The sequence below is a fragment of the Leiobunum rupestre genome, chromosome 7, assembly GCF_980474605.1.
Source record: "Leiobunum rupestre chromosome 7, qqLeiRupe1.1.hap1, whole genome shotgun sequence".
NCBI lineage: Eukaryota > Metazoa > Arthropoda > Arachnida > Opiliones > Sclerosomatidae > Leiobunum > Leiobunum rupestre.
Window position 1 is genome coordinate 29,149,999 of NC_143390.1, and position 18,718 is coordinate 29,168,716.

The following is an 18,718-nucleotide window of genomic DNA, read 5'->3' on the forward strand; positions in this document are numbered from 1 at the left end:
AAAGTGAAATTACCGCTTATCCAATCCACGAAACCTAGGTTGACTGCATTAGCATACTACTGAAAGTCATTGACCGCACTGTGTCGAAAAGATTAACGATCACAATGATGTTTAGTAAATTACATTTAAATATGTAATGCTTTTACGTGTGTAATTGATGTCTATTTAGAGGTTTTGAAAATCGATTTATTAAGTTTTATCAATGCTAATTAACATTAAAAAAATATATAATTATGATATATTTTTAGAACATTGATCTCCTGCTTAAGGCGCAAATTTCTCTTGACAGATAAAACCTAGTACGGTTCATTGAAAAAATGTTATTTTTCATTTAGTTAGCGATGATGCTCAACAACATTGAAATTGACATAACTGATAGAGCACTAACGCGTAAGTCGTAAAAAATAATTTTTCTAAAAACTGATAAAATATTTTTAAAAATATAGGAAATGTCACCGTAACAAATTCCCCGTTAACCATAAAAATTTTACATTTTAGTATTAATAGTTTTGGGAGAACATCACGAGAAAACAAAACACCCTGTACAGTTTCTTATAAAACTATTACATCCTTAAAACATGACGAATTAAGTAAATATCTGAACATTAGGGGGCCCGTCCGAAAATTCGTTCATCCCTTTCTGCAGTCTTGGCTAATTATCCGCTACTTTTTAGCATCAACTCGGTCCAATTAATTATTTTTAAAACATATTTCCTTATAAAGAGAAGCTCGTTAAGTAGAGGAGATATCGTGAAAACCATTACTTGGGCGGTGCACTTTCGTATTTTCCACTTTCCCTCTTAAATATATTTGTAGCGGAGGACGTATCTTCTTTTGGCCGAGATAAATGCGACCCGTCCAACCGCGTTTTAATGAAATAAGACCCTCGGATGATTTATCGGCCTGACGTGATAAATATCAGCGAAAGCGACGCTGCAGGTAAAAAGGGAACAAGGTTAATGGGTCAGGGCTGTGGAAGATAGGACCAGTCCACCCCAGGTCCACCACCCCTCCCCTAACCTCGACCTCCACCCGACCTTCTTTGTATCTTCGAGAGTACCGACTCCCCGAAGCCGTCAATCTTCGCCTAAATCTAAGAATAGACGTTTTTCGCGTATCCCTTTGAGTCATTTCGGACATGCCATGGTCAAAGAGGTAGATAAAGTAAACAATGAAAGGCGCCGGTCTCGGGTAGCCTTCTTTCCTTTCCCTCCACGCTTTTTTTGTACCGTACATTCACTTTTGTGGCGTACAACGATACCGGATAGTTTGGACAAAGTCCGGCGTATAGTACAGTTTAAACGTGAGCGTTTAACGAACGGCGCCAAGTCGGGGGTACCGCCCGGAATGTCTCGTAAGAAACCTGGTCGCTTCCTTCGGCTTCCGTCAGCTTCCCGCCCCTGCATAAAAGCAGGGGCAAATGACGGCATATCTGCGGGGGCGCACCCTCCTTCGCGCCGAGAGCCCCGCCAAGAGCGCCAAACCCGAGCTGACTTTTGGAGGAAAAGCTCCGGCTTCTCTCGCTTCCTCCACTTCGCTGGTAAAACCTCTGGCGCGTTCCCTCTCCAGCCAGCCGCTCGATAAAAGCCCCGCGAAGAAGAGAGTGTACCGTAGAATCACGAGTGAGACGCGTATCTGTTCCTTCCATTGCCGCTCGAGAAAAAATCATGTTGTTTTGAATCGTCGTCCCGATAAACCGCGAACAATATGAAGACGAAGGATTTAGTTTTCGGATTCGTTTGGATCTTTATCGCGCTGTTGCCAGTTCAATGCGTCGCTCAGAGGAGAGTCGTGGGTTCGTAACCTTTTAATTATCTTTAAATGAAGCGCTTTTCCTACCATGTGCGCGCGTACGAGCTTCGCGGTCGAGCCCAACTCGACGGAGGAGGCCATCTTCCCTCATCCTCGTCATCCCACCTGTCCGTTTATTTACCTCAGAAACGCGTCAGCGCGTATTCTTCGCGTTCTTATCGATTTCAAATAGCGAATCTCTGGTAGAAGCGCGCGACAACTGGTTAAATATAGTTAATAACGGCTGATAATGGGTGACGTCCTAATAGGGAAACGTCAGTTAAAATTGGGACCTCTTACGCCCGTCGAGAGTTTACTGGATTCTGCCTTAAAAGGGTACCGACGGAGTTGTCCTATTTAATATTTCAATTGAGTTTGTATCCGAAGCGTTTTCAGTATTATCGCTTAAATTCACTTTTCACGCCATGTCCGGAATGGATAAATCTACGAACCTGAATTTAAACCTACGCTTCTTTTTTTTCTTTAAAGCGAAGTAATTTTTTACTTTAGGAAATATAGTTGAAGACGAAAATCGAAGCTCGTGTCGGTGGGGATAGAAAAGCAGAGGCGTATATCGGAGGGTGGGACCCGAGGGGAGACGCAGGGGGGGGGGGACGGGATTTTATCTAATATCTTACGCGGAGAGAGTAGGATGCAAATGGGTCTTCATTGACTTCAAGCGGAATGGTGCGTGTGTCAGCGCGAGTGTGCCAACCTGTTTTGAAAGGTGGGACGTAACCAGGCCTCCGGGCTCCATACCTAAAATGGACTTTTTTCGGGCAACCAATTTTCAAGTAATATTGATATTACCGCTCGGATTAGGCGACATTTCGGGTCGGTCTAATCGCGTAAACGGTACCCCCTCTGATAGTCTTACGTGAACTATCAAATGACCGTCCATTGTCGGGGTTTGATTCGCGGCTATTAGTTCATTTTCAAGGTGCTTGAAATTAGCGTTTTTCTAACGCTAGCAGGAAAAAAGGGGCTTCAATTTCTTACGAATTTCGGTTCCATTAATTAAAATCTATTCGGTAAAAAGTAATTAAAACGTCGCGAAAATATAGAATATATATATGACAATTTGGCGGGGAATTTCGGTAAAACCGAAATAAGCTTTCAGTTTGGTTAAAAGATGTACTAAACGTATAATTTGGTGTTAAACGTGGTCAAAATTGAAGGCACTTCCCTTATCAGGAAATGGCTTTATTAGGCGCTTTTTTTTCAGACGAAGCTAATGAAAGTGGGCTTAGGCTACGTTTATTATAAGTTTATTATTTCCTATATCGAAGTACAGAATTTCACTTTGATTTACAAAGCCCGTTTTATAAGCCAAGCGTTATAAATGCATTATCATAAGCAACAAAATAACAATAAGTATGACAGATCCGAGGGGTCGGTCATTTGGAAAAATCCCGTACAAAATGTGGAAAAAAATCCACAAATCCAAAATCCAAGAATTTTGCTCCCATAGACTTTGTATGACAAATCCACAATAAAAAATTATGGTTTTAAAAAAATCCAAAATCCCGTACACAAAACAGGCAAATGTCCAACCCCTCGGACAGATCTTTTAATGCTTTAACCTTTTTTCGTCACTGACAGTTTTGTCCAGCACCAATTTGGACTTGCAACTGAAATAATTTCAGTTGCATTTCAGTTGCAAGTCAAAATATATTACTACGCATTTTTCAGTGAAATGCGTAGGACGGCAGAGAAGGGCTGCTTCTAAGTCTGTTACGCGAGTAATCTACGCCGTACAATCGCGCGTTTAAAAAGATAGAACATACACTTTACTCCACATTAAAATAATCCTTTCAAGCTACGACCTTCAAAGACATTTACCAACCTTTGGCCATTCTGTGTGCGCGTGTAAACACTTAGCCTCAGATTATATTCTTACAGGGTAAATAATCCCGGAAATATACCGTTAGAATAGGCCGAATCCCAAATTGCTTTCAGGGAAACAAACATATAGAGCGAAGCCTTTAGAGGCTCAATTTTAAAGCTTTTATTTATACTAAACTTTAATATTTTTGTTTGGAAGGGAATAAATACTTATTTATTATAAGCGATGTTTTAGGTAGAAACCATAAACGAAGGCTAAACTTGGAAAACTAATAATTTAAAATTTCTACGATTCAGACTGATGGTGCCATCTGGTAAGACTTTGGTTATTTAAAAATCAGCCTTTAATGGTGTTACCCTCTTGAAAAGATCTTCAGTTTTGTCAAATGCGTATCGGTCTATAGGTCCATTTTATATTTTATGGTTGATTAAACAAGATGTAAAGATTGCAAAAACGTTTTTATTTTTGAAAAAATAAACAATTCCTCATGATTTCTACTGATCCCAAAATGGTTATTGTGATTACGGTGATTACAATTTCTTTAGACTTTTAGTGAATACCCCTGATTGCATTTGATTCCCTGATTATTCTTGAGCACCGTTGCTAGATTAACGGTAATAGTAAGTGTAGGGAGCAGTTGGCTCGCTTGGCACGAAGGGCTTTCCACCACCCTCCTACGCGTTGTAACCCGGCCACCTGAATTAATGGCTTTAAAAGTCGAAAGATGACTTGGGCCTAGCTTGGGTGGTGACTTGGATATTAGCCTAGCTGATTATTATTATTATTACCCGTGAAAACTGAATACTGTTAAATACCGTTTACTACATTCAATTTTAACAGTTGAATAACGTTGATTAAAATGTGATTACGTTTTAATATCACGTAATTATTACCGATTATTAGTGATAACTGGTTAATTTTATTGATTACTAACATAAGTGTATAATATTGTTACATAAGTGTGACACTTCCTATTCATCACATGCAAAAGTTTTACTGAGATAAATTTTCCGTATTTTTCCGAAAAAACTAAAAAAAGTTTTCATTCCATGATTAGTCTAATATATTGTTTCGAAATTTAAATAAAGCGGCAAATTCGCCTAATTGTTTCGAATCTGAAAGTAAAACTAAACCTCTAGACTAGTTTAAACTGATTAACAAGGTAACACTTTTAATGTTATGTAGTATGTTTACTGATATTAGACATTTTATATCGATAAAAAGTTAAAAACATTAAAAACCCTTAAAAAGTAATATATGTTTTAATTTTTTATTTTTCTGATTTGCGGAAACTTTTCCGCAATTCGGAAATTTTCTGGAAATTTTTCCGCATTTTATTCTTCCGGAAAATTAACAAAACTACTTCTATTACGTTCTTGACTGTTGTAAGCTTTGACCTTCGCTTAAACAGCATTTATGTTTTGTCATATTACTAAGCCTAAATTACTAAAATATAAGATCTTTAAATAATGTCAGAAAGTTAATAAATCTAATACTAAATTATCTACACAAAATTTAAGTTTCTCCGTACGAGTTCGCTCATGGCTCAAATCATGCAAGACTATATTGTATAAAAATACAACGCGTAAAATTAATACAGAATCGCGTCAATATCGCTGTTAAATATTAGTTCCGCGGCTCAATACGGTAATTCATCTTGTTTCATCCGCAAAAATGACGTTTGAACAGAGGGCTGGAAAGAAGTCGTCTTTTTAGAGTCAGGTGTTGACCCCCCCCCCCTCCATCTTAGACATTGAGAACGTGATCTAGACGAGTCTGAATTTCTGATATATTTATTTTTTGCTGGGCTATGAAATTTTTTCACGCTCTGTTTTTGATTGCTACTTCCGGATGAGAATCCCAAAAGATTCGAGGAAAATACGCGCGTTGTGTGTGATTAGCTTTCCGTTCCGCCTGTTTAGAGTTCACCAGAGTCATGTTGAAACCCTGTTGACGCGGGGTAGAGTTTCTCGGGCCGAGAACTACTGATTAGGGTGTACTTTCGCGACGCTCTCGTCGCGGGACCTTTTTCGACAGTCCTAATATTGTTTACAAATACGGAGAGGAGTGTTTACGAGAAGAGGATTTTTGTTTATATACTATTCGGTCTCATTTATTGTTAGTTAAATATATCATTAAGCGAAAATGGTTTTGGAAAAATCACGTGAATTAATTCGTATACAAAAAGGGATATTATTTCAAAATGATTATCAGCGGAAGTTTATCTAGACCTTTAAGATGGTAGGCTCTTGGTACCGAAGCTCGCGAATTTTATACCAAACCGTGCACCACCGCCTGTTTTACTGCGCTTAACCATGAGACAAATGTCAAAATTACTATAAGTAGGGATGAGGGTTAAAAATAATCTATTTAAATAACCTATTATACTTCAATGTACTTATGAAACCACGAAAGTAGGCTCTCCAGCAATATAATTTCGTTTACGTTACCGCTGAACTCGCATTATTAATAATGTTTTAAAAAATAACTTAAGAAAAACGTTAAAATAAATTAAAATCAATAAAGAATCAAATCGAATCAATTAAAATCAATAAAAATCAATAAAAATCAATTAAAATCAATACAAATCAATAAAAATCAATTAAAATGAATAAAAAACAATTAAAATCAATAAAGAATCAAATCAAATCAATTAAAATCCATAAAAATCAATTAAAATCAATAAAGAATCAAATCAAATCAAATCAATAAAAATCAATTAAAATCATTACAAATCAATAAAAATCAATTAAAATCAATAAAAACAATTAAAATACTATGCCTATTTAAATAAAATGAATCAAATTTTTATTTTTTTTAATTTAAAAAATTAACACGTATTTATGAATATTTCACCGTGCAAAACTGTATCTTCCGAAACGTGTTTTGAAAAATCAGAGGAGACGAATACTTATCTCGTAAAAAACCAATATGATATACTTCTGCTATTAGTATGCGGGTCTACCACGCGAGGCAAATCATGTTTATTCCACGAAGGCTATTTCATAAATTAGGCTCGAGCAATATTATTTTTCCAAACGTTTACATACTCTTAAAAGAGCGTGACAGTTAGCTTAACCTTGTCGGGGTTTTTTCAGCCGCGGCCGTCTCGTTCGAATGTCGTAAATTAGCGCGAATAGGCCTAGCGCCTTTCTGTTACGCAGACTGTACCGTGCCGAATTTAAAACTAAGTCGCTTCCCCGATGGAAGGGAGTGATTCTTTTTCTAAAAGGGACATTTGGAATAAGAATGAAGCTCCCGCTTTAATTTACGGCGCTTTAAACCCCTGCCGTATGGAGTCGTAAAACGTTCTCCCGCCCCTGCAACGCCTGTAGCCTCCCTTCCTTGAAACAGCTGGAAATTGGTGTGGGTATGAGGGTTCGACTATTTCAAATATTTCGTTTTAAGTTCAACGATTAATGTTCGTTTTAATGTTGTTCGATCACGGACATCCTTGATTGAAGATGAGCCGCTAATAGACGGGCTAGAGTAGCTATAGACAAACGCGTACGTGGAACGTGTAGAGTAAACAGGTTAGGCGCGATGAAGGTACGTCTATACCCCGCGTTTTAATATCAAAAGTGACAAAAAGAAATAAGTGTATCAGTATCTTACATTTTGCGCCTTTTAAAATATCTACCGGTGACTAGTTGGGTTATGGGCCACCGTTTTCTTGGTATATGGGTAATTTGCGAGGGGGTTGTCACTTAACTAATCAGGTGTATGCATTATATGTAATCACGGGAATTCACTTAAAATAATCACCGGAAATCATCGAAAACTTATGAGCATTCACCGATTGTTTTACGAAAATCAGTAATCAGGTGTACAAAATATTTACGAGTGACCACCCCCTCGCTAAATTGGACTCTATATTCTCTATTCTGTTTATTGGCGCGTAGAGATACGTTCTAAAACGCCACACTTAAAAATATACTGTTCTGACACAGTTTTGCGTTTTATGTCGCTTTGGCTAATATTCACCGTGAGTTTACGAAATTTTGATCGTTTGATCTCCCAGTAGTACGCAGCGGATCACCCTCTAGACTATTGCAAAATTTCAATCACCCTCTAGACTATGGCAAAATTGTAATAACCCTCTAGACTATTGCCAAATTTCAATCACCCTCTAGACTATTGCCAAATTTCAATCACCCTCTAGACTATGGCAAAATTTCTATATCCCTCTAGATTATGGCAAAATTTCAATCATCCTCTAGATTATGGCAAAATTTCAATCATCCTCTAGATTATGGCAAAATTTCAATCACCCTCTAGACTATGGCAAAATTTCAATCACCCTCTAGACTATGGCAAAATTTCAATCACCCTCTAGACTATGGCAAAATTTCAATCACCCTCTAGACTATGGCAAAATTTCAATCACCCTCTAGACTATGGCAAAATTTCAATCACCCTCTAGACTATGGCAAAATTTCAATCACCCTCTAGACTATGGCAAAATTTCAATCACCCTCTAGACTATGGCAAAATTTCAATCATCCTCTAGACTATGGCAGAATTTCTATCACCCTCTAGACTATTGGAAAATATCGATCACCATCTAGACTATTGCAAAATATCGATCACCGTCAAAACTATTACCAAATCCATCAGCCTTAAACTCTTTGCCCGAGTTTGGTCCCTGCATGTTGATGGTGAAACTTGGAGGTACAATGATTCAGACTTTACCAATTTCAAACTATCAATCGAATTATCAGTGAAGCCCGGTTCTAAGCAGCGGAGGCCAATCTCCGTAACGACCACCCACTTCCTACGCGCGAGTTTGGCCCTATCTCGACTGTCCTACCCTAAAAAGTTGACCCATTTTTTCCAAGAAAACGGAGAAATCTTTTACCTTTCCTAATTTAGGGGAGCGAAAACACCGCAGATAGGGCGTTATTTTCACGGGCCCTAAAGTGCCTGGAAGAAAACGTACCAACGGTAGGGAGGGGTTCCAACAATGGACGCCACTCACCCCCTCTATCGGATGCTTCGAGGAACTATTCTTTTTTGCTTCGTGAACAATCATTTTTCGGGAACACCTTTTTTAGGCGCCCACTTGGAGGCAAACGCGCTCTTCTCTTCCTGCTTCAGCCGCCATATTCTCTTCCTTCGTGGGCTGGGTACCGTTCGCTTCTTCTGACCCTGGTCGTCGTGCACCCCCCTAAAACAAGCGCGCGGCGGCCCTACTTTAATATCAAAAGATGCCGCCATTCTCTCGTGACCCCTCGATCTTTGTCCTTCGGGGGCATTTGGCCCTTTACAGAGACGGGAGGGGGGGGGGGGGGGCTAAGAGCATCCTCTTTTTGGGTGTTGTATCGTACAACAAGGCAGCGAAGAATCCATTTGAGGTGACAGCGAGGTCATTAAAGTTCGCGGCTGAATGTGGCTGCCCCGTCGTGATTCACGAAGCTTGCACTCTCTTCTTATTTTCACATTTTGTTTCACCTAGGAGCAACAAACACAAGGAGAACGCAGCTAGCCTTTAAACACACTAACGAAGGGTTGTGTACGAATTTCATTGGACGAGCGTCAGGAGCCTTTACGCTGAACGTTTTACGGGCGGGGGGAAGACAATTTCTGTATTTTCCCCTTCCGACGGCAGCAGGCGCTAAAGCGTCTAGCCAATGAAAAACGTACGCAAGAAAATCCACGACTTTTGACGGGTTGCGTTCTCCTTGTGTGGGGTGTTTTATTTGTTGCTCCTAGGTTTCACTAACGGTAACGAAAAGGTCTCCGTGACGTGACGCCATTGTATGGCCACTGAATAAGCGTTCGGAATGCTACAAATTAACACGGAATCAAAATGTACACATCGTTACAATACATCATTGACACTTTATAATATGTCAATGGGTGAAAAGTCCCTTTGCCATATCTTGTGAAGACTCACTTGCACTACGTCACAACTTCGCCGCGGTTCCGTCCGAGGGGCAGATCACTTCCTTGATTAACGACGCACCCCTCAAACGATTAAATCCGATTTAATCGTGATTATTTTGATTAAATTCAATTTAATCACGATTAAGTTAATTAAATCACGTTTAATCATGATTAAGTTGATTAAATCACGTTTAATCTTGATTAGAATGTTTAAATCTGATTTAATCATGATTAAATTATCAAATCTGATTAAAATGATCAAATCTGATTAAAATGATCAAATCTGATTAAAATGATCAAATCTGATTAAAATGATCAAATCTGATTAAAATGATCAAATCTGATTAAAATGATCAAATCTGATTAAAATGATCAAATCTGATTAAAATGATCAAATCTGATTAAAATGATCAAATCTGATTAAAATGATCAAATCTGATTAAAATGATTAAATCCTGATTAAAAAAGTATATCGTGATTAATATGATTAAATCGTACTTTAGTTTTGATTTTAATGATAAATTCTCGATTCAACCGATTATATTGATTGCATCTAATTAAAATGATTAAATCTAATTAAAATGATTAAATCTAATTAAAATGATTAAATCTAATTAAAATGATTAAATCTAATTAAAATGATTAAATCTAATTAAAATGATTAAATCTAATTAAAATGATTAAATCTAATTAAAATGATTAAATCTAATTAAAATGATTAAATCTAATTAAAATGATTACATCTAATTAAAATGATTAAATCTCGTTTAAATCGTGATTAGATTTTTTAATCTTGATTACCCTGATTTAATCATTTTACTATGATTAAGACGCACCCAAAATGGAAGTGACCTGCCCTCGGTTCCGTCGTCTTCTCTTCCATTCACTTATGAACTGGGTATTCGCAAAATATGGGAAAGATGATTTTAACCCATTAACCTTAACTCTCTCTAAGGTAAATTAACATGGAAATCCCAAAATCCCTTCAAAAAGTAATGATAAAATCGCCAAAATCTCTACGAAATCCCGAAATCCCGTACAAAATAATCGCAAGTGTCCGACCCCTCGTTAATACGTCAAACAAAGCTACCGGGATAAAAGGAAACACTTTTTGCATATCCTTCAAGTGAAAAGTTTCCATTATTTCAATAAGCACTCTATAAACAGTAACTTTCCTTGAAGATGTATTTTTTTTTTCCAAAGTATACGGCGTTAACAAGTTTAAAATCCTTTTTTTTTAAATAACAATATAAATAATAATTTGTTTATATCCATGTGTGGTGATATTTAAGTAAAAATAAAAATACGTTTCTTATATTCACGAAACCAGGGTTTTATTTCATTTAGCAAGACAAGTAAGTATCACTATCTTCAGGTCCTTTAACCATTCCTGTAAAATAGCCGAATTTCGTGTCCACACACCAGCTATATCCGGTTGATCCGAATATCTGTCGGGGCTTGTAGTTACCATCGTCGTCACATTGTGGCATGTATTTTCCCACTACATCTAAATGGTTCAACATAGTTTGATATCGATTTATCTTCACCTGACCTTTTTACACATTACTTTCCAGAGGCTTTGGAATTGACTCTACTGCAGTCTTGCAAAACTTTAAATCTATAGATTTTAATTAAAAAAAAATTCATTTTGGAACATAATTTTTAGCAAACTAATATTACGTGCTCTTCGGTTTCCCCTTCCATAAAAATTTGTTGAGGTTAACGGTAATAGTTACTAGTAAGTGTAGGGAGCTGTTGGCTCGCGTGGCTTGAAGGGCTTGCCACCACCCTCCTACGCATCGTAACCCGGCTTGCTGACTTAGGCCTAAGGTGGTGCCTTGGGTATTAGTCTAGCTGATTATTATTATTTTATTATTATTATTATTCCATTGGGCGCGAATTTCACGCCAATCGTGAATGTGTACAGGGCAATACGGCCCAAAATCTACCGAGTTTATTACTTAACTTAAATATATTAAATGTAAAAATTACAATGCGTAGGGATATTTACCTATTGACGAACTATATTTTTCTGATGGAATAATATTAAAAAATCAATACATGACGGTTTTCAACCCGCACTATTTTTTCTATGAAAAATCAGCGGGAGCCATGTTTCAAGCGAATAACATTAGAAAAATGTAATATGATGGTAATTATACGTGAATTTTACCACCTTTTTAACAAGGATTAAAAAACGTAATAAATAATTATATCTAAGCATTATACTTCATCACCTTTGAAAAGATCCGCAATGTTTTTAGTCTGTATTGATGGCCACAACACGATGGCGCAAAACATCTAAAAGTACAAGTATTAATAAATAAAGCTATGTTCAAGAATTTTTAATTACCAAAATAAAAATAATCTTCATTTTTTCGCACACGGATGAATTTGCAACGCGACGTCAAGGATGATCGTTGAAGGTTTGTTAACTGGGAACTGCAGTTTGACGTAAAGGCGTTAACTATTCGGGATCGCGCGCCTCTGTACGTTAAACAATTAGGAAATAATGTAAAAGCTTTGGTTTGTACGCTATAATTACCAGTAAAGCCGGCGGTTGGAGATCGGCCACGTTCGAATTATATAGATGTACTACCTGAACTAATTTAACCCCCCAGTACGTATAATTTTAATTTTCGACTAAGGTGATACGAAAAGTAAAAATATAACCTACAAAACATGAAACTATTGTTGATCATCCAATAAGGGCTTATTAGACCTTTCCATAAAATGTTCGTTACGGACTCAGTGGCGTAACGACAACGTTGGCCCCCCTCCCCTCCCCGCAGGATATCAAAAGGTCCCTTTGTAATAAAAAACTTTTTTTTGGTTATCAAGCATTAGTCCAATTTTCGGTCGCAGGCTCTGCGGGTCCCTAGTCAGTGGCGGACTGGCCATAGAGTGAACCTGCAGGTGGGCCCCAGGGACCGTTCATGAAGTGGGCCCCTCAAACATGATAGCGTTATAGTTATTAAAGCTGGCACCCTTTGTCTTCTGGCAGCTTAAAATATTAGACCCAGTCCGCCACTGTCCCTAGTTACGCCACTGGTTACGGTAAGAGAGGGAAGGAAAACTGTTTTTGCAAGGTTGATTTAGATCAACCTTATATGTATTACTCCTGGTTTTTACCCTCGCTCAACTCTTGAAGTCGGTATGACGTCTGCTACTGAGAGTAAGTATTTACAAAACACGGCGGATTAATATCAATACATATATACATATTTAGACTTATTTATTACTTCTAGTCATACTTTGAAAGCATCGAAGATTCCTTCGATCAGTGTCACTCTTATTTGTTACTTTTGGTCATATTAGAACGGCCTCCGATAAGAGTCACACTTATTTGTTACTTTGGGTCATATTAGAACGGCCTTGAAAAATGCCAGAGAGAAATTCGCGTATAGTGTCTATAAGCACGCGGATTTACAATGTTGAAAGTTGAGGTGGGTACGTATACGCTGCCCAAAAAACCTTACTTAGAATTAAAATTCAGGCGAAATATAAAACCACGAACATTGGGGTCCCTTAGATTACTTAACATTAATATTTATACTGATATAACCGAATGGATAGTTCCACTGAATCCTAACCTATCCAATAATATTTTTTTTAACGTTACCGGACTTAATTTTTAACAAAATATCTACCACACAAAGCCAAACTACCGAAAACGGTAAATTGGGCAAATGCCCAACTTCTTGGGCTTCGATTTCCAAAATTTATGAATTGCGAGATATATACACTCGAACGAGATATCATTGACTCTTCTAGCCCTAACCTTTGAAGAGATATGCGCTACACGGCGGCATCGGCAGCATCGGCTACACTGTACGTGAGACTAATACACACAAATCCTTAGGATTGTGTGTAAAAACTGCCGTCTCTAAATGATGGTTTCACGACGAATCGAAAGATGGCGGTAATTTAATTACCAAATTTCGTCTGCTTAAACAGTAATTTACAGTTGGCCAAACGTGTAGTACTTTTACCTAGTCACTAGAAGGCAGTCAAACCTGCTTACTTTTTAATTTATTTTCTAATTCAAAATATTTATTATCCGAGATAATTTTATATTATATTGGGATGGCCTTAATCTACTAGTTGAATAAAATTCATTTGTAATTGAACAATAAGGAATTCCATCTTAGGCCCACCTGCGAAATTCAATAAATTTACGATGTAGTTTCTCGTTGAGGTCCTTTTGGACGTCGCTCTATCTGATAATTTTAAAAACCTTTTCAAGTGTCAGAGGTATAGCACCAGCTTATACGAAATATCAAAACTGGAGCTGCTCTGGCAGCGGCGTTGCAATGACGGGAAACCTCTCCTGTAGTAACGCAAACAAATAACATTTTGCTAGTTCTTGTTGGAACTTCAATATTACCTGAAGATAGTGATACTGACTTGTCTTGCTAAATGAAATAAAACAATAAAAATACATAACCTAAACCTTAGTAAAGTTTTCATGTAATAATACAGCGATTATTTGGCATCTCACAGCCCATCTCACAATCAAAGGTTTAGTCATCTCACAGAGCATCTCATACAGCGATTTTCTGGTATCTCACAGTCGTCTCACAGACCATCTCACAGCCCATCTCACACATCATCTCACACCTTATCTCACAGCCCATCTCACACGGAAAGGTTTAGTCATCTCACAGACCATCTCACAGGCATCTCACACCTCATCTCACACCTTATCTCACAGCCCATCTCACACGCAAAGGTTTAGCCATCTCACAGGCATCTCACACCTCATCTCACAGCCCAATATTAGTTGCATTTTTTTCTTCAGTATTAGAATAGGAGTTTTTTATTATTACGATAGGAGTTTTAAATTACGATACGAGTCTTTAAATTACGATAGGAGTCTTTAACTTACGATAGGAGTCTTTAACTTACGATAGGAGTCTTTAAATTACGATAGGATTTATGATACTGCGGCATGAGCTTTTTTATATTACGATAGGATATTTTTATATTACGATAGTAGTTTTTATATTACGATAGTAGATTTTTTAAATTAGGATAGGAGTTTTTATATTACGATTCGGATTTTTTAAATTAGGATAGGAGTTTTTATATTACGATTCGGATTTTATAAATTAGGATAGGAGTTTTTATATTACGATTCGAATTTTTTAAATTAGGATAGGAGTTTTTATATTACGATTCGGATTTTTAAATTAGGATAGGAGATTTTATATTACGATTCGGATTTTTAAATTAGGATAGGAGTTTTTATATTACGATTCGGATTTTTTAAATTAGGATAGGAGTTTTTATATTACGATTCGGATTTTTTAAATTAGGATAGGAGTTTTTATATTACGATTCGGATTTTTTAAATTAGGATAGGAGTTTTTATATTACGATTCGGATTTTTTAAATTACGATATAGGTGTTTTTAAATTACGATAGGAGTTTTTAAATTACGATAGGAGTTTTTAAATTACGATAGGAGTTTTTAAATTACTATAGGAGTTTTTAAATTACGATAGGAGTTTTTTATATTACGAGAAGGGTTATTTAAATAACCATATGACTTTTTATATTACGATAGGCGTTTTTCCCAAGTTTATTCAGCGAGTTATTTAGAATATTCATCATCTTTTCCATTAAGCTATACTAGGAGTAACGCTCGCAGGCAAGGCACGCGTGTCCAGCCTCGGCATATGCATTAGGCTTAAGAAATAGAGGCTTTTATAGACTTTTCACTCTAAAAATCGTTAACAGCGTTAACATAAATATCCTTATTCCACCATCGAACATTCTTCTTTATACTCCCTTTAAGTCGCCTTTAGCCCAAAGGGAAATCAATTTAATTTCACATAGGCCTTGCGCACCGTGAATTTGAGCTTACAATTTAATAAATATCGAATTGCTTTATTTAAAATGAAACGTACAGTTTAAGTAATTATTTCATTTGCAATTAGTAGTAGCATTGCCTGGTGCGGTTAAATCTCCCTTAAACATGCCGCTTTGAGTGTCCACACACCAGCTTTATTTGGGAAAACTTAATATTATTAACTATATTTCTATAACTCATCAACGTATCAAGAATGCATTCGAGTGAACAGAGAATAAGTAATATTTGGCATTCACATTCTCTAGCCACGGTCATACTAGTGCTTAAATCACAGTTTAGGTCGGTTTGAATGCCAGTTTTGACCACCGACGATAATTCTTGGTTCACACAGGCGAAATCGCTTCACCCCGGTTCGCTTATAGCCAAGGCTGAACGTCATTTCAAATTATGACCAGAATTTTGAAATTATAAAATTAATCCGAAACAATTAGTTAATCATGTTTAAAATACACACAGTAATATTATTTGACATTATTTAGAATTTGATTCCCATTTTTTGGAAAATACGAGCAATTTTACTTCTCCACCTTGTCGTTTAGAAAGCGATTCTAAGCGAACCCACTGATTTTGAAAACAATTTATCTAAAACCAAGTAGTTTAAGGTAAGTGTGAACCTGGCTTATGTTAACGCGAGTGCAATCTTGTTTGTACTTATGGGAATCGTTTTATATTTATTTCTACTTAATATAAATAAATACTTCTTTGTTCTATAATTTACCTGTATCCGGTTGAGCCCCACAACTGTCGGGTTTGGAAGTTTCCATTTTCGTCACATTTGGGCTTAAAATTACCGACAAGGTTTTTTCCTATAAAATATAATCGCATTAAAATGCATTTACACAGGTATAATTCTAAACATCTTTGATTTACCAATAGGCGTCATTTGTCCAGCCATTCCGGCCGTTATAGACTTAATGAACTCATTTATCATCATTTGGTTTATTCCATTCTCCATTCCATCCATCGCATCTACGATTGTTTGGCATGTATACATTCCTTTTATCATATCTGGCATTTTAAAATCTGGCATATCGGGTAGTAACGATAAAATAAGACAAATTATATACAAGGTGTTTCAAAAGGTTCTGCAAAAATTTGAAGGAGCTGTAGGGCGTGAGTTGAGAAGTATACCTGTTTTTTCCCATTTTCCAACGATGAGTTAAAAGAGCGCCAGAGATCTTCAATGTGTGGTCTACTAGCCCCTGGAAGTAGGCTCACACAAGCGCAAAACCAAGCAGCGGGGACTTGAAATACTTTTTTACACTGGTTACCTCGATTTGCTTATAAACTTCTTTTTACCTATCACACGAACCCAAACCTTAATGTTCGCATTTCTCCGCTGTTTGGTTTTGCGCTTGTTGCAGCCTACTTCCAGGGGCTAGTCGGCCACACTTGGAGCCTCTCTGGCGCTCTTTTAACTCATCGTAGGAAAATAGGGAAAAACAGGCATACTTCTCAACTCACCCCCTACAACTCCTTCAAATTTTTGCATAACCATTAGAAACACCGTGTATAAAAGCTATTAACCATAATAAATGTTATTGAACATAGAGTTCATTTTGTACAAAGATAAGGTAATTTCGACAGGGCCGCGTTGCTGACTAGGCAATACGGACAATAGGCGCTTAAATAAAACATCTTCAAGGAAATTGCCAAGAAGTAATATATCAGAGATCCAGGACCTGCATCTGTAAGTTACTGCTTGTTGAAATAATAGAAACGTTTCACCTGTAAACAGAACGTCGTGTTTTTGCTAAGGATTAAAATGTAATAAAAATCTACCTGGTTAAGGGGGAAGACTACAGTAGCCATTGTCTACTTTCGCGCTATTTCAAGCTGAACTCTTTTAATTTTATATTTTAACTTATAAAATTTATATTTATGCGTAGTACAGCCTCTTGTTTGGTGATTAAAATAATTTTGACAATTTTAAATTTAAAAGTAATTAAGTTATTACGTTTTAATTCGGACCCTCGGAGTTAACAAGTTGGGCAAGCGCCCAAACTACCCTTTAGTTAGGACCTTATATCTCGTTAACTATTAATATTAGAATTATCAAAATTATTTTAAGCACTAGAGTTATGTAATTGTTAAAACAGAAACGTTCAGCTTGAACGAAAAAGAGGCTTTTACGGTATTCTTCCCCATTTAAAGGGAACACTGGTTACATATTTCAAAAAGGCATATAGACAGTAACCGGCCGGTCTTGGTTCTCGGAAAATATAACTTCTTGGCTATCTCCTGGAAGATGTTTTATTGAAGCGTCTATAGGCGCACTTTTTAGAAAAAAAAAATCTGCAATGAGCCCGCTTAGAAAACTTTGCCTAGGACCCTGAATCTCACTAGCAGTATTTGTTAGAACTTAGCCTTGGTTTCCACTAGCGCGCGTAACGACGCGTCGCGCAACTTTGGGACGTACAAACGTTTTGACGCGAGAAAAGAAAAGTGCACTACGACGCGAGCTAATGGAAACAAAGCATTATATTTCACCGTCAAATGGCCAAGCAGCCTGTATAGATGGGAAAACCGACAGAGTCGCAAACATGAAAAAAATCTAAAAAACAAACAAAAGTAGAACTTTGTCAGTCTGAAGACGGAATATTTTCACGAAATAAAATGTGGAATTACATCTTACCAAACTCAAACTCATTTTCATTTTTGAACTGCCTTTTTGTCGAAAGAAGGTTTCTAGAATGGAAGTTTCGCGATGTAATTTAATAAAGATCAAATTATTTCTTGCGGAAATTACAACTCACCGGTGTAAGAGTAACGAGTCGGCTAAGGTTGTGTCAAAGAAAATGACAATTTCCGTTTATATACTGCCGTAATTGAAGGTTACACGGCGAGCTACTAGCCCCTTCAATTTGTAAATCCCCTTTGAAAACGCTGATTTTGAAATATAGATTATTTCATTCACGGTTTGTGGGACGCTGTCTATCTATCTAACGTGAGTTATGCTTTATTGTTCGCTATTAATGGTGATAGGCCTAATATATTGGATGAAACCATATTTTATTGTTCGCAATTACAGGTGATATATTGGAGAAAAGATAACCCCAATTTGTCAATAGAACATTTGAATGGTCATGTTGTGCCTTGATTAAGTACAAATTCTCTTGATATATTTCATTATATAAATTATATGTCAAATATTATATATTATATATTATATGTTAATATTATATATTAAATGTTAAATATTATATATATGTTATATATTATATGTTAATATTATATATTATATATTACATGTTAAATATTATATATATGTTATATATTATATTATATATTATATATTATATATTACATGTTAAATATTA

The 18,718-nt window shown here is 36.6% G+C and overlaps 3 protein-coding genes across 3 annotated transcripts in view; 1 reads left to right on the plus strand and 2 right to left on the minus strand.

The window, feature by feature from the left end:
- Window positions 1-1,527: 1,527 nt before the first annotated feature.
- Window positions 1,528-18,718, plus strand: part of wb (wing blister) — an 81,752-nt gene continuing 64,561 nt past the window's right edge. The window contains exon 1 of the mRNA XM_090154583.1: window positions 1,528-1,795. Coding sequence (XP_090010709.1) covers window positions 1,708-1,795 — 88 coding nt within the window. The 5' untranslated portion in view covers window positions 1,528-1,707. The remainder of the gene's footprint in view (window positions 1,796-18,718) is intronic.
- On the minus strand, window positions 10,867-12,188 carry LOC149935983 (U20-hexatoxin-Hi1a-like). The gene is made up of 5 exons (XM_090180696.1): window positions 12,069-12,188; window positions 11,877-12,010; window positions 11,761-11,824; window positions 11,091-11,141; window positions 10,867-11,030 (listed from the first exon to the last, which is right to left on the minus strand). Exons 2-5 carry the CDS (start codon window positions 11,895-11,897, stop codon window positions 10,867-10,869), a joined length of 300 nt encoding a protein of 99 aa, XP_090036822.1. The 5' UTR covers window positions 11,898-12,010; window positions 12,069-12,188.
- LOC149935984 (uncharacterized) lies at window positions 15,395-18,202 on the minus strand. Its single transcript, XM_090154040.1, has 6 exons — window positions 18,155-18,202; window positions 18,034-18,086; window positions 17,889-17,952; window positions 16,269-16,421; window positions 16,117-16,204; window positions 15,395-15,530 (listed from the first exon to the last, which is right to left on the minus strand). The coding sequence occupies exons 2-6, from the start codon at window positions 18,052-18,054 to the stop codon at window positions 15,452-15,454; spliced, it is 405 nt and encodes a 134-aa protein (XP_090010166.1). The 5' UTR covers window positions 18,055-18,086; window positions 18,155-18,202; the 3' UTR covers window positions 15,395-15,451.